The 12,693-nt window shown below is 48.5% G+C and overlaps 1 protein-coding gene across 1 annotated transcript in view; it reads left to right on the top strand.

Annotated features, from left to right (window-relative positions):
- The window catches only part of LOC121389347 (maestro heat-like repeat-containing protein family member 1), a 91,732-nt gene that overhangs the window by 46,706 nt on the left and 32,333 nt on the right, over window positions 1-12,693 (top strand). Inside the window, exons 25-30 of the mRNA XM_041520942.1 lie at window positions 38-275; window positions 865-969; window positions 1,363-1,498; window positions 2,086-2,198; window positions 2,948-3,100; window positions 3,690-3,844. Of these exons, the coding sequence (XP_041376876.1) occupies window positions 38-275; window positions 865-969; window positions 1,363-1,498; window positions 2,086-2,198; window positions 2,948-3,100; window positions 3,690-3,844 (900 nt within the window). The remainder of the gene's footprint in view (window positions 1-37; window positions 276-864; window positions 970-1,362; window positions 1,499-2,085; window positions 2,199-2,947; window positions 3,101-3,689; window positions 3,845-12,693) is intronic.

Here is a 12,693-nt window from a genome sequence, read left to right as displayed (position 1 = left end):
TAACAACATAGAAATTTCTTAACAGTTGTTTTAAAAGAAAACTTGACCAGAAGTTATCCGAAGCTGAAACGTTTGACCTAATAAAGACTGCGATAGACTGTGTTTTTCCTCTGCCGCCGAACGGGGTGAACCCGAAGAAAGGGAAGGAAGAGACGTACCAGGAGTCGGTGGAGATGGAGGCGCTGATGGCGACCACGTTTGACGCACTCTTCGACATGCTCAAAGAAATACTCAAGAAAGATCTCAGTCCGGCAGGTCTTGAGAGTATTTTCAAGGTTAGACTTTTAAAGAGCGCATTGATCCAGATAGGATATGGGTCATGAATCACTAAATATGGGTAACAAAATACATAAGTTGTCTTTGGTTCAGGTGTGGAATTAGCAGCACTGCTATATGGCTGACACACCAAAGTTTAAATCACAGCAGTATGCATTGATCCAGATAGGATACGAGTCATAACACACCAAATCAATCTCAATTGGTCTGAATTCACACTTACATAATGATGAGGTTTGAGCAGCATGCTTTGCGTGTCAGTTCAGTTTTGGATTCTAGTGTGTCAACAGTTCAAACCTCTTGCAGCACTGTCCTGCCTATTGAAAAGTACATATAAAAGATTTCTTGCTTTATTTTCATAGGAATAACCTATGTGATGATAGTAGGTTTTCTCTTCCTAAATTGATGGACTGGGATGCAGTTTAATAGTTGAGTACTTGCCTGAGGTGCGATGGGTGGACTGAATGTTCTTACAGAAAAGTAATTCATCAGTCCTGGAAATCTCTGATATCTGATATATTGCATTAAGATTTATGTATAAAGATATGACTCTCAGACTAACATAATGTAGTGTATTTTGTAATTCAGCACCTTGTTCCCTGGCTGGTGGCACCAGAGGAACACAAGAGAGAACGAGCAATAAAAACCTGGCAGGTGATGTTGGACTTCTACCTGGAAACTGCTGAAATCACGGTGAGTTGCTGGACTTCTACCAAAATCACAGTACAGCATGCTAAATTCACTGATTTGTTAGGAATTTATCAACAGAACTAAAGTGAGATAAAGTCAGAGAATTTTAATAGTTAATTTTTCTATTCAGATTATGATTTGTTAAATTTCTACAGCAAAATGTGTTAAAATCACTTTTAGACTACTGAGAGAACTGGAATCACAATTGTAATGTTCACCTCTTTTTTTTCACTGTGAATGGTAAATTTTTATAAAAATGACGGTAAATTATGCTCAAATCACTGTTGGTCCACCAAGAAAAATTCAGTCTGCCAAGAAAAGTACAATTTGTTTTTTTATTTCAAAACATTTTACCTCAAAACCACTCAAATGGTTTTGGCTTAATATTTTCTACAGTCTAGTTCAAAGTTCGACAATGAAGGGATGTTTCTTGGTCGAATGGTCCCGCGCTGTACTGATCCATCAATAGACATCCGACAGCATGCCATAGACTCCATCTACACAACTCTCAAGATTGGACTCCGATACGAAGGTGATTATGGTTGTCCACTATGTTACTCTAACATTTATGAATTCTGTTACGCATTAGTGATGTAGAGAACTACAATGGTGGAGTTTAACAAGGATGAAACAGGGGAGGTAATGCTCATGAATACCATGGCATGTTCAGAAGGCTGAGCACTCACAAATATTTTGACTGGTAGCATCCTGTTCTGTCAAATCGCAAAAAGCTTTCGAGCAATCTCTAGTGGTAATGGTATAGAGAACCACAATGGTGGAATTTAACAAGGATGATGCATGACAGTCTGTTAGCTCGAATCTTCACACTAACTTGCATATCATTAAATTTATCATTTATTTTAATTTAAAATATTTCATAATAAATCACCACCAAATTGATTAGATTTTATATCTCATTTTGATACTGGGATGAAGTCAGCTGTTAGAGCAGCCTCAATAAGCAATTGCACTACTGCCTATGTACTGCCAATCAGTTACTGCTAACAGAAAAATACACCTGTGCACATTAAGGTGTGGTTGCCTACCATGGCTGTTCCAACATTTTCTTGTGTCCCTGTATTTTAAGGAGATGTAATCCCAGAATAACGTGTGTTTCAGGGAACCCTCCGGACCACCAGGACCAGATGGTAGAAGCCCTGATGACTCTCAAAGAGAGACTCAAGAAAGGAGACCCGAATATTCTGTTTAGCGTCATAAACGATCTATCCAAGGTACGTCATACATTATCTGTCCAAGGTATGCATGCTGTATAGAAACATAGAAAGTAGGAATGTGAGTTTTCTGCTTTTCATTAGTTCCCTACCGGTCCAACTGGAGGGGACTATAGATTTCATCTCCATCTATCTGTCTGTCTGTCCCACATGTTTTCCAGATGTTTTTTGCAGAAGGCTCTGTGTGTAGCTTTATCATGTACTGTTACAGATTAAGTTTGACTTTCATGGTAATTTACCCATTTTTGGTAGAGTTATGGCCCTTGAACGTAGAGATATGAAAATTTGTTTTCCAGACTTTTGTTTTCAGAAGGCCTTGAGATATTAATCTGAAATTTTGTGTACTGTTACAGATGAAGTTTAAAGGGACACGCCCTAGTTGTTAACCATTACACTGTTGTTTTTCGCTATTAAACCCATTTTCTCACAAATAAAATTGCACTTTACTTACATTTTATTATTTAGAATATATATTTCCATTCACCTGAAGTGGTTTTTGGTAATCCTGGTAATCCTGGTGTTTGTAATAAAATGCATTTTTCGTATTTCTTAAAAACGCACGCGCGTCTGAGAAAAAAACGTTGAGCAGACAAGGTCTAATCTATTTTTAGAGGGGATCTTCCCGTTTCAACGTCACAGGTGTTGGTATGCCACATGACCATTATCATTTTGGTTCGGTTTGTTTTCTCGTGCACGGTTCGCACAATCAACATCCAATTTGTTGTCGTAATTTTTGTTGTAATTTTCAGGTTGTGTCCAAGAAGCTTCCATCGGACCACCTCCCAGTCTTTATCGACGTTCTCCAGATTGGGTTGCTAGATGCTCAGTCTCACAGCTCATCGGGGGCGTGTGTCGTGCTCAATGGGGTCATGAAAACACGGGGCGGGGAGATCAGCAAACAGGTCGGTCAGCTTTAAAGTCTAGATTTTCTTCCTTTCTTTTTTAAGGTTTTTGTGTGTGTGGCTCTGTGTGTGTGTGTGTGTGTGTGTCTGTGTGTGTCTCTATGTGTGTATGTGTCTGTGTGTGTGTGTCTGCGTGTGTCTGTGTGTGTGTGTGTGTGTCTGTGTGTGCATGCGTGCATGTATGTGTGAAAATTATAAAATTAATCAGATATGTTTTATTTCTTTTCAACTTAACCTGACCTCAATAAATGCCATATAACCCCCCCCCCCCCCCCCCCCCCCCCCCCCCTCATGTCAGTAGACTGGTCCAAACATCCCATCAGCCAATGGGATGGCTTAAAATCTTCTAATGAGTCGTCCACTTCCTGTTCCGGTCACGTGACTGAAGCTTCCTTCTTTCTCCTTTGCTGTTACAGTACGGATGTGTTTCTTCAGTCCTGTTAAATCTAACTTATGGGTTTTTTCAGGGGTTTTTTTGTGTGTATTTTATGCATGTTAAATGCATAAATTTGATAAAAGGTGGGCTTTTTTGTGTGTGTTTGTGTGAAATAAATTCACCAATGTGATCCAAGTTTTTTGTTGTGTGTAGGTTGAGAAGACTCTGTGCAGTTTGCACGAGAAGCTGCAGGTGATAGAATGTCAGCAGACTCGGACGGGAACGTTACGGACGATCCGCACGCTGGCGTCTCACCACCTCATACCTTTACTGACCACCTTCCTCGGATACCCACTGCCTTACGACGAGTGAGTAGTACTCCACTGTCACTGTCTGTCTGTCTGTCTGTCTGTCTGTCTGTCGTCTCACCACCTCATACCTTTACTGACCACCTTCCTCGGATACCCACTGCCTTACGACGAGTGAGTAGTACTCCACTGTCTGTCTGTCTGTCTGTCTGTCTGTCTGTCTGTCTGTCTGTCGTCTCACCACCTCATACCTTTACTGACCACCTTCCTCGGATACCCACTGCCTTACGACGAGTGAGTAGTACTCCACTGTCTGTCTGTCTGTCTGTCTGTCTGTCTGTCGTCTCACCACCTCATACCTTTACTGACCACCTTCCTCGGATACCCACTGCCTTACGACGAGTGAGTAGTACTCCACTGTCTGTCTGTCTGTCTGTCTGTCTGTCTGTCTGTCGTCTCACCACCTCATACCTTTACTGACCACCTTCCTCGGATACCCACTGCCTTACGACGAGTGAGTAGTACTCCACTGTCTGTCTGTCTGTCTGTCTGTCTGTCTGTCGTCTCACCACCTCATACCTTTACTGACCACCTTCCTCGGATACCCACTGCCTTACGACGAGTGAGTAGTACTCCACTGTCTGTCTGTCTGTCTGTCTGTCTGTCTGTCTGTCGTCTCACCACCTCATACCTTTACTGACCACCTTCCTCGGATACCCACTGCCTTACGACGAGTGAGTAGTACTCCCACTGTCTGTCTGTCTGTCTGTCTGTCTGTCTGTCGTCTCACCACCTCATACCTTTACTGACCACCTTCCTCGGATACCCACTGCCTTACGACGAGTGAGTAGTACTCCACTGTCTGTCTGTCTGTCTGTCTGTCTGTCTGTCGTCTCACCACCTCATACCTTTACTGACCACCTTCCTCGGATACCCACTGCCTTACGACGAGTGAGTAGTACTCCACTGTCTGTCTGTCTGTCTGTCTGTCTGTCTGTCGTCTCACCACCTCATACCTTTACTGACCACCTTCCTCGGATACCCACTGCCTTACGACGAGTGAGTAGTACTCCACTGTCTGTCTGTCTGTCTGTCTGTCTGTCTGTCTGTCGTCTCACCACCTCATACCTTTACTGACCACCTTCCTCGGATACCCACTGCCTTACGACGAGTGAGTAGTACTCCACTGTCTGTCTGTCTGTCTGTCTGTCTGTCTGTCGTCTCACCACCTCATACCTTTACTGACCACCTTCCTCGGATACCCACTGCCTTACGACGAGTGAGTAGTACTCCACTGTCTGTCTGTCTGTCTGTCTGTCTGTCTGTCGTCTCACCACCTCATACCTTTACTGACCACCTTCCTCGGATACCCACTGCCTTACGACGAGTGAGTAGTACTCCACTGTCTGTCTGTCTGTCTGTCTGTCTGTCTGTCGTCTCACCACCTCATACCTGTACTGACCACCTTCCTCGGATACCCACTGCCTTACGACGAGTGAGTAGTACTCCACTGTCTGTCTGTCTGTCTGTCTGTCTGTCTGTCGTCTCACCACCTCATACCTGTACTGACCACCTTCCTCGGATACCCACTGCCTTACGACGAGTGAGTAGTACTCCACTGTCTGTCTGTCTGTCTGTCTGTCTGTCTGTCGTCTCACCACCTCATACCTGTACTGACCACCTTCCTCGGATACCCACTGCCTTACGACGAGTGAGTAGTACTCCACTGTCTGTCTGTCTGTCTGTCTGTCTGTCTGTCGTCTCACCACCTCATACCTTTACTGACCACCTTCCTCGGATACCCACTGCCTTACGACGAGTGAGTAGTACTCCACTGTCTGTCTGTCTGTCTGTCTGTCTGTCTGTCGTCTCACCACCTCATACCTGTACTGACCACCTTCCTCGGATACCCACTGCCTTACGACGAGTGAGTAGTACTCCACTGTCTGTCTGTCTGTCTGTCTGTCTGTCTGTCGTCTCACCACCTCATACCTGTACTGACCACCTTCCTCGGATACCCACTGCCTTACGACGAGTGAGTAGTACTCCACTGTCTGTCTGTCTGTCTGTCTGTCTGTCTGTCTGTCGTCTCACCACCTCATACCTGTACTGACCACCTTCCTCGGATACCCACTGCCTTACGACGAGTGAGTAGTACTCCCACTGTCTGTCTGTCTGTGTCTGTCTGTCGTCTCACCACCTCATACCTTTACTGACCACCTTCCTCGGATACCCACTGCCTTACGACGAGTGAGTAGTACTCCACTGTCTGTCTGTCTGTCTGTCTGTCTGTCTGTCGTCTCACCACCTCATACCTGTACTGACCACCTTCCTCGGATACCCACTGCCTTACGACGAGTGAGTAGTACTCCACTGTCTGTCTGTCTGTCTGTCTGTCTGTCTGTCGTCTCACCACCTCATACCTGTACTGACCACCTTCCTCGGATACCCACTGCCTTACGACGAGTGAGTAGTACTCCACTGTCTGTCTGTCTGTCTGTCTGTCTGTCTGTCTGTCTGTCTGTCTGTCGTCTCACCACCTCATACCTGTACTGACCACCTTCCTCGGATACCCACTGCCTTACGACGAGTGAGTAGTACTCCACTGTCTGTCTGTCTGTCTGTCTGTCTGTCTGTCGTCTCACCACCTCATACCTTTACTGACCACCTTCCTCGGATACCCACTGCCTTACGACGAGTGAGTAGTACTCCACTGTCTGTCTGTCTGTCTGTCTGTCTGTCTGTCGTCTCACCACCTCATACCTTTACTGACCACCTTCCTCGGATACCCACTGCCTTACGACGAGTGAGTAGTACTCCACTGTCTGTCTGTCTGTCTGTCTGTCTGTCTGTCGTCTCACCACCTCATACCTGTACTGACCACCTTCCTCGGATACCCACTGCCTTACGACGAGTGAGTAGTACTCCACTGTCTGTCTGTCTGTCTGTCTGTCTGTCGTCTCACCACCTCATACCTGTACTGACCACCTTCCTCGGATACCCACTGCCTTACGACGAGTGAGTAGTACTCCACTGTCTGTCTGTCTGTCTGTCTGTCTGTCGTCTCACCACCTCATACCTGTACTGACCACCTTCCTCGGATACCCACTGCCTTACGACGAGTGAGTAGTACTCCACTGTCTGTCTGTCTGTCTGTCTGTCTGTCTGTCTGTCTGTCTGTCGTCTCACCACCTCATACCTGTACTGACCACCTTCCTCGGATACCCACTGCCTTACGACGAGTGAGTAGTACTCCACTGTCTGTCTGTCTGTCTGTCTGTCTGTCTGTCGTCTCACCACCTCATACCTTTACTGACCACCTTCCTCGGATACCCACTGCCTTACGACGAGTGAGTAGTACTCCACTGTCTGTCTGTCTGTCTGTCTGTCTGTCTGTCGTCTCACCACCTCATACCTGTACTGACCACCTTCCTCGGATACCCACTGCCTTACGACGAGTGAGTAGTACTCCACTGTCTGTCTGTCTGTCTGTCTGTCTGTCTGTCGTCTCACCACCTCATACCTTTACTGACCACCTTCCTCGGATACCCACTGCCTTACGACGAGTGAGTAGTACTCCACTGTCTGTCTGTCTGTCTGTCTGTCTGTCTGTCGTCTCACCACCTCATACCTTTACTGACCACCTTCCTCGGATACCCACTGCCTTACGACGAGTGAGTAGTACTCCACTGTCTGTCTGTCTGTCTGTCTGTCTGTCTGTCGTCTCACCACCTCATACCTTTACTGACCACCTTCCTCGGATACCCACTGCCTTACGACGAGTGAGTAGTACTCCACTGTCTGTCTGTCTGTCTGTCTGTCTGTCTGTCGTCTCACCACCTCATACCTTTACTGACCACCTTCCTCGGATACCCACTGCCTTACGACGAGTGAGTAGTACTCCACTGTCTGTCTGTCTGTCTGTCTGTCTGTCTGTCGTCTCACCACCTCATACCTTTACTGACCACCTTCCTCGGATACCCACTGCCTTACGACGAGTGAGTAGTACTCCACTGTCTGTCTGTCTGTCTGTCTGTCTGTCTGTCGTCTCACCACCTCATACCTTTACTGACCACCTTCCTCGGATACCCACTGCCTTACGACGAGTGAGTAGTACTCCACTGTCTGTCTGTCTGTCTGTCTGTCTGTCTGTCGTCTCACCACCTCATACCTGTACTGACCACCTTCCTCGGATACCCACTGCCTTACGACGAGTGAGTAGTACTCCACTGTCTGTCTGTCTGTCTGTCTGTCTGTCTGTCGTCTCACCACCTCATACCTTTACTGACCACCTTCCTCGGATACCCACTGCCTTACGACGAGTGAGTAGTACTCCACTGTCTGTCTGTCTGTCTGTCTGTCTGTGTCGTCTCACCACCTCATACCTGTACTGACCACCTTCCTCGGATACCCACTGCCTTACGACGAGTGAGTAGTACTCCACTGTCTGTCTGTCTGTCTGTCTGTCTGTCTGTCGTCTCACCACCTCATACCTTTACTGACCACCTTCCTCGGATACCCACTGCCTTACGACGAGTGAGTAGTACTCCACTGTCTGTCTGTCTGTCTGTCTGTCTGTCTGTCGTCTCACCACCTCATACCTGTACTGACCACCTTCCTCGGATACCCACTGCCTTACGACGAGTGAGTAGTACTCCACTGTCTGTCTGTCTGTCTGTCTGTCTGTCTGTCGTCTCACCACCTCATACCTGTACTGACCACCTTCCTCGGATACCCACTGCCTTACGACGAGTGAGTAGTACTCCACTGTCTGTCTGTCTGTCTGTCTGTCTGTCTGTCTGTCGTCTCACCACCTCATACCTGTACTGACCACCTTCCTCGGATACCCACTGCCTTACGACGAGTGAGTAGTACTCCACTGTCTGTCTGTCTGTCTGTCTGTCTGTCTGTCGTCTCACCACCTCATACCTTTACTGACCACCTTCCTCGGATACCCACTGCCTTACGACGAGTGAGTAGTACTCCACTGTCTGTCTGTCTGTCTGTCTGTCTGTCTGTCTGTCTCACCACCTCATACCTTTACTGACCACCTTCCTCGGATACCCACTGCCTTACGACGAGTCCTAGTACTCCACTGTCTGTCTGTCTGTCTGTCTGTCTGTCTGTCGTCTCACCACCTCATAGTACTGACCACCTTCCTCGGATACCCACTGCCTTACGACGAGTGAGTAGTACTCTGTCTGTCTGTCTGTCTGTCTGTCTGTCTGTCTGTCGTCTCACCACCTCATACCTGTACTGACCACCTTCCTCGGATACCCACTGCCTTACGACGAGTGAGTAGTACTCCACTGTCTGTCTGTCTGTCTGTCTGTCTGTCTGTCGTCTCACCACCTCATACCTTTACTGACCACCTTCCTCGGATACCCACTGCCTTACGACGAGTGAGTAGTACTCCACTGTCTGTCTGTCTGTCTGTCTGTCTGTCTGTCGTCTCACCACCTCATACCTGTACTGACCACCTTCCTCGGATACCCACTGCCTTACGACGAGTGAGTAGTACTCCACTGTCTGTCTGTCTGTCTGTCTGTCTGTCTGTCGTCTCACCACCTCATACCTTTACTGACCACCTTCCTCGGATACCCACTGCCTTACGACGAGTGAGTAGTACTCCACTGTCTGTCTGTCTGTCTGTCTGTCTGTCTGTCGTCTCACCACCTCATACCTGTACTGACCACCTTCCTCGGATACCCACTGCCTTACGACGAGTGAGTAGTACTCCACTGTCTGTCTGTCTGTCTGTCTGTCTGTCTGTCGTCTCACCACCTCATACCTGTACTGACCACCTTCCTCGGATACCCACTGCCTTACGACGAGTGAGTAGTACTCCACTGTCTGTCTGTCTGTCTGTCTGTCTGTCTGTCTGTCTGTCGTCTCACCACCTCATACCTGTACTGACCACCTTCCTCGGATACCCACTGCCTTACGACGAGTGAGTAGTACTCCACTGTCTGTCTGTCTGTCTGTCTGTCTGTCTGTCGTCTCACCACCTCATACCTTTACTGACCACCTTCCTCGGATACCCACTGCCTTACGACGAGTGAGTAGTACTCCACTGTCTGTCTGTCTGTCTGTCTGTCTGTCTGTCGTCTCACCACCTCATACCTGTACTGACCACCTTCCTCGGATACCCACTGCCTTACGACGAGTGAGTAGTACTCCACTGTCTGTCTGTCTGTCTGTCTGTCTGTCTGTCGTCTCACCACCTCATACCTGTACTGACCACCTTCCTCGGATACCCACTGCCTTACGACGAGTGAGTAGTACTCCACTGTCTGTCTGTCTGTCTGTCTGTCGTCTCACCACCTCATACCTTTACTGACCACCTTCCTCGGATACCCACTGCCTTACGACGAGTGAGTAGTACTCCACTGTCTGTCTGTCTGTCTGTCTGTCTGTCTGTCGTCTCACCACCTCATACCTTTACTGACCACCTTCCTCGGATACCCACTGCCTTACGACGAGTGAGTAGTACTCCACTGTCTGTCTGTCTGTCTGTCTGTCTGTCTGTCTGTCGTCTCACCACCTCATACCTTTACTGACCACCTTCCTCGGATACCCACTGCCTTACGACGAGTGAGTAGTACTCCACTGTCTGTCTGTCTGTCTGTCTGTCTGTCTGTCGTCTCACCACCTCATACCTTTACTGACCACCTTCCTCGGATACCCACTGCCTTACGACGAGTGAGTAGTACTCCACTGTCTGTCTGTCTGTCTGTCTGTCTGTCTGTCGTCTCACCACCTCATACCTGTACTGACCACCTTCCTCGGATACCCACTGCCTTACGACGAGTGAGTAGTACTCCACTGTCTGTCTGTCTGTCTGTCTGTCTGTCTGTCGTCTCACCACCTCATACCTGTACTGACCACCTTCCTCGGATACCCACTGCCTTACGACGAGTGAGTAGTACTCCACTGTCTGTCTGTCTGTCTGTCTGTCTGTCTGTCGTCTCACCACCTCATACCTTTACTGACCACCTTCCTCGGATACCCACTGCCTTACGACGAGTGAGTAGTACTCCACTGTCTGTCTGTCTGTCTGTCTGTCTGTCTGTCGTCTCACCACCTCATACCTGTACTGACCACCTTCCTCGGATACCCACTGCCTTACGACGAGTGAGTAGTACTCCACTGTCTGTCTGTCTGTCTGTCTGTCTGTCTGTCGTCTCACCACCTCATACCTGTACTGACCACCTTCCTCGGATACCCACTGCCTTACGACGAGTGAGTAGTACTCCACTGTCTGTCTGTCTGTCTGTCTGTCTGTCTGTCTGTCTGTCTGTCTGTCGTCTCACCACCTCATACCTGTACTGACCACCTTCCTCGGATACCCACTGCCTTACGACGAGTGAGTAGTACTCCACTGTCTGTCTGTCTGTCTGTCTGTCTGTCTGTCGTCTCACCACCTCATACCTTTACTGACCACCTTCCTCGGATACCCACTGCCTTACGACGAGTGAGTAGTACTCCACTGTCTGTCTGTCTGTCTGTCTGTCTGTCTGTCGTCTCACCACCTCATACCTTTACTGACCACCTTCCTCGGATACCCACTGCCTTACGACGAGTGAGTAGTACTCCACTGTCTGTCTGTCTGTCTGTCTGTCTGTCTGTCGTCTCACCACCTCATACCTGTACTGACCACCTTCCTCGGATACCCACTGCCTTACGACGAGTGAGTAGTACTCCACTGTCTGTCTGTCTGTCTGTCTGTCTGTCTGTCTGTCTGTCGTCTCACCACCTCATACCTGTACTGACCACCTTCCTCGGATACCCACTGCCTTACGACGAGTGAGTAGTACTCCACTGTCTGTCTGTCTGTCTGTCTGTCTGTCTGTCGTCTCACCACCTCATACCTTTACTGACCACCTTCCTCGGATACCCACTGCCTTACGACGAGTGAGTAGTACTCCACTGTCTGTCTGTCTGTCTGTCTGTCTGTCGTCTCACCACCTCATACCTGTACTGACCACCTTCCTCGGATACCCACTGCCTTACGACGAGTGAGTAGTACTCCACTGTCTGTCTGTCTGTCTGTCTGTCTGTCTGTCGTCTCACCACCTCATACCTGTACTGACCACCTTCCTCGGATACCCACTGCCTTACGACGAGTGAGTAGTACTCCACTGTCTGTCTGTCTGTCTGTCTGTCTGTCGTCTCACCACCTCATACCTGTACTGACCACCTTCCTCGGATACCCACTGCCTTACGACGAGTGAGTAGTACTCTGTCTGTCTGTCTGTCTGTCTGTCTGTCTGTCGTCTCACCACCTCATACCTGTACTGACCACCTTCCTCGGATACCCACTGCCTTACGACGAGTGAGTAGTACTCCACTGTCTGTCTGTCTGTCTGTCTGTCTGTCTGTCGTCTCACCACCTCATACCTGTACTGACCACCTTCCTCGGATACCCACTGCCTTACGACGAGTGAGTAGTACTCCACTGTCTGTCTGTCTGTCTGTCTGTCTGTCTGTCGTCTCACCACCTCATACCTGTACTGACCACCTTCCTCGGATACCCACTGCCTTACGACGAGTGAGTAGTACTCCACTGTCTGTCTGTCTGTCTGTCTGTCTGTCGTCTCACCACCTCATACCTGTACTGACCACCTTCCTCGGATACCCACTGCCTTACGACGAGTGAGTAGTACTCCACTGTCTGTCTGTCTGTCTGTCTGTCTGTCTGTCGTCTCACCACCTCATACCTTTACTGACCACCTTCCTCGGATACCCACTGCCTTACGACGAGTGAGTAGTACTCCACTGTCTGTCTGTCTGTCTGTCTGTCTGTCTGTCGTCTCACCACCTCATACCTGTACTGACCACCTTCCTCGGATACCCACTGCCTTACGACGAGTGAGTAGTACTCCACTGTCTGTCTGTCTGTCTGTCTG

The sequence above is a fragment of the Gigantopelta aegis genome, chromosome 14 (assembly GCF_016097555.1).
Source record: "Gigantopelta aegis isolate Gae_Host chromosome 14, Gae_host_genome, whole genome shotgun sequence".
Lineage (NCBI taxonomy): Eukaryota > Metazoa > Mollusca > Gastropoda > Neomphalida > Peltospiridae > Gigantopelta > Gigantopelta aegis.
This window is presented reverse-complemented; position numbering and strand designations above follow the sequence as displayed.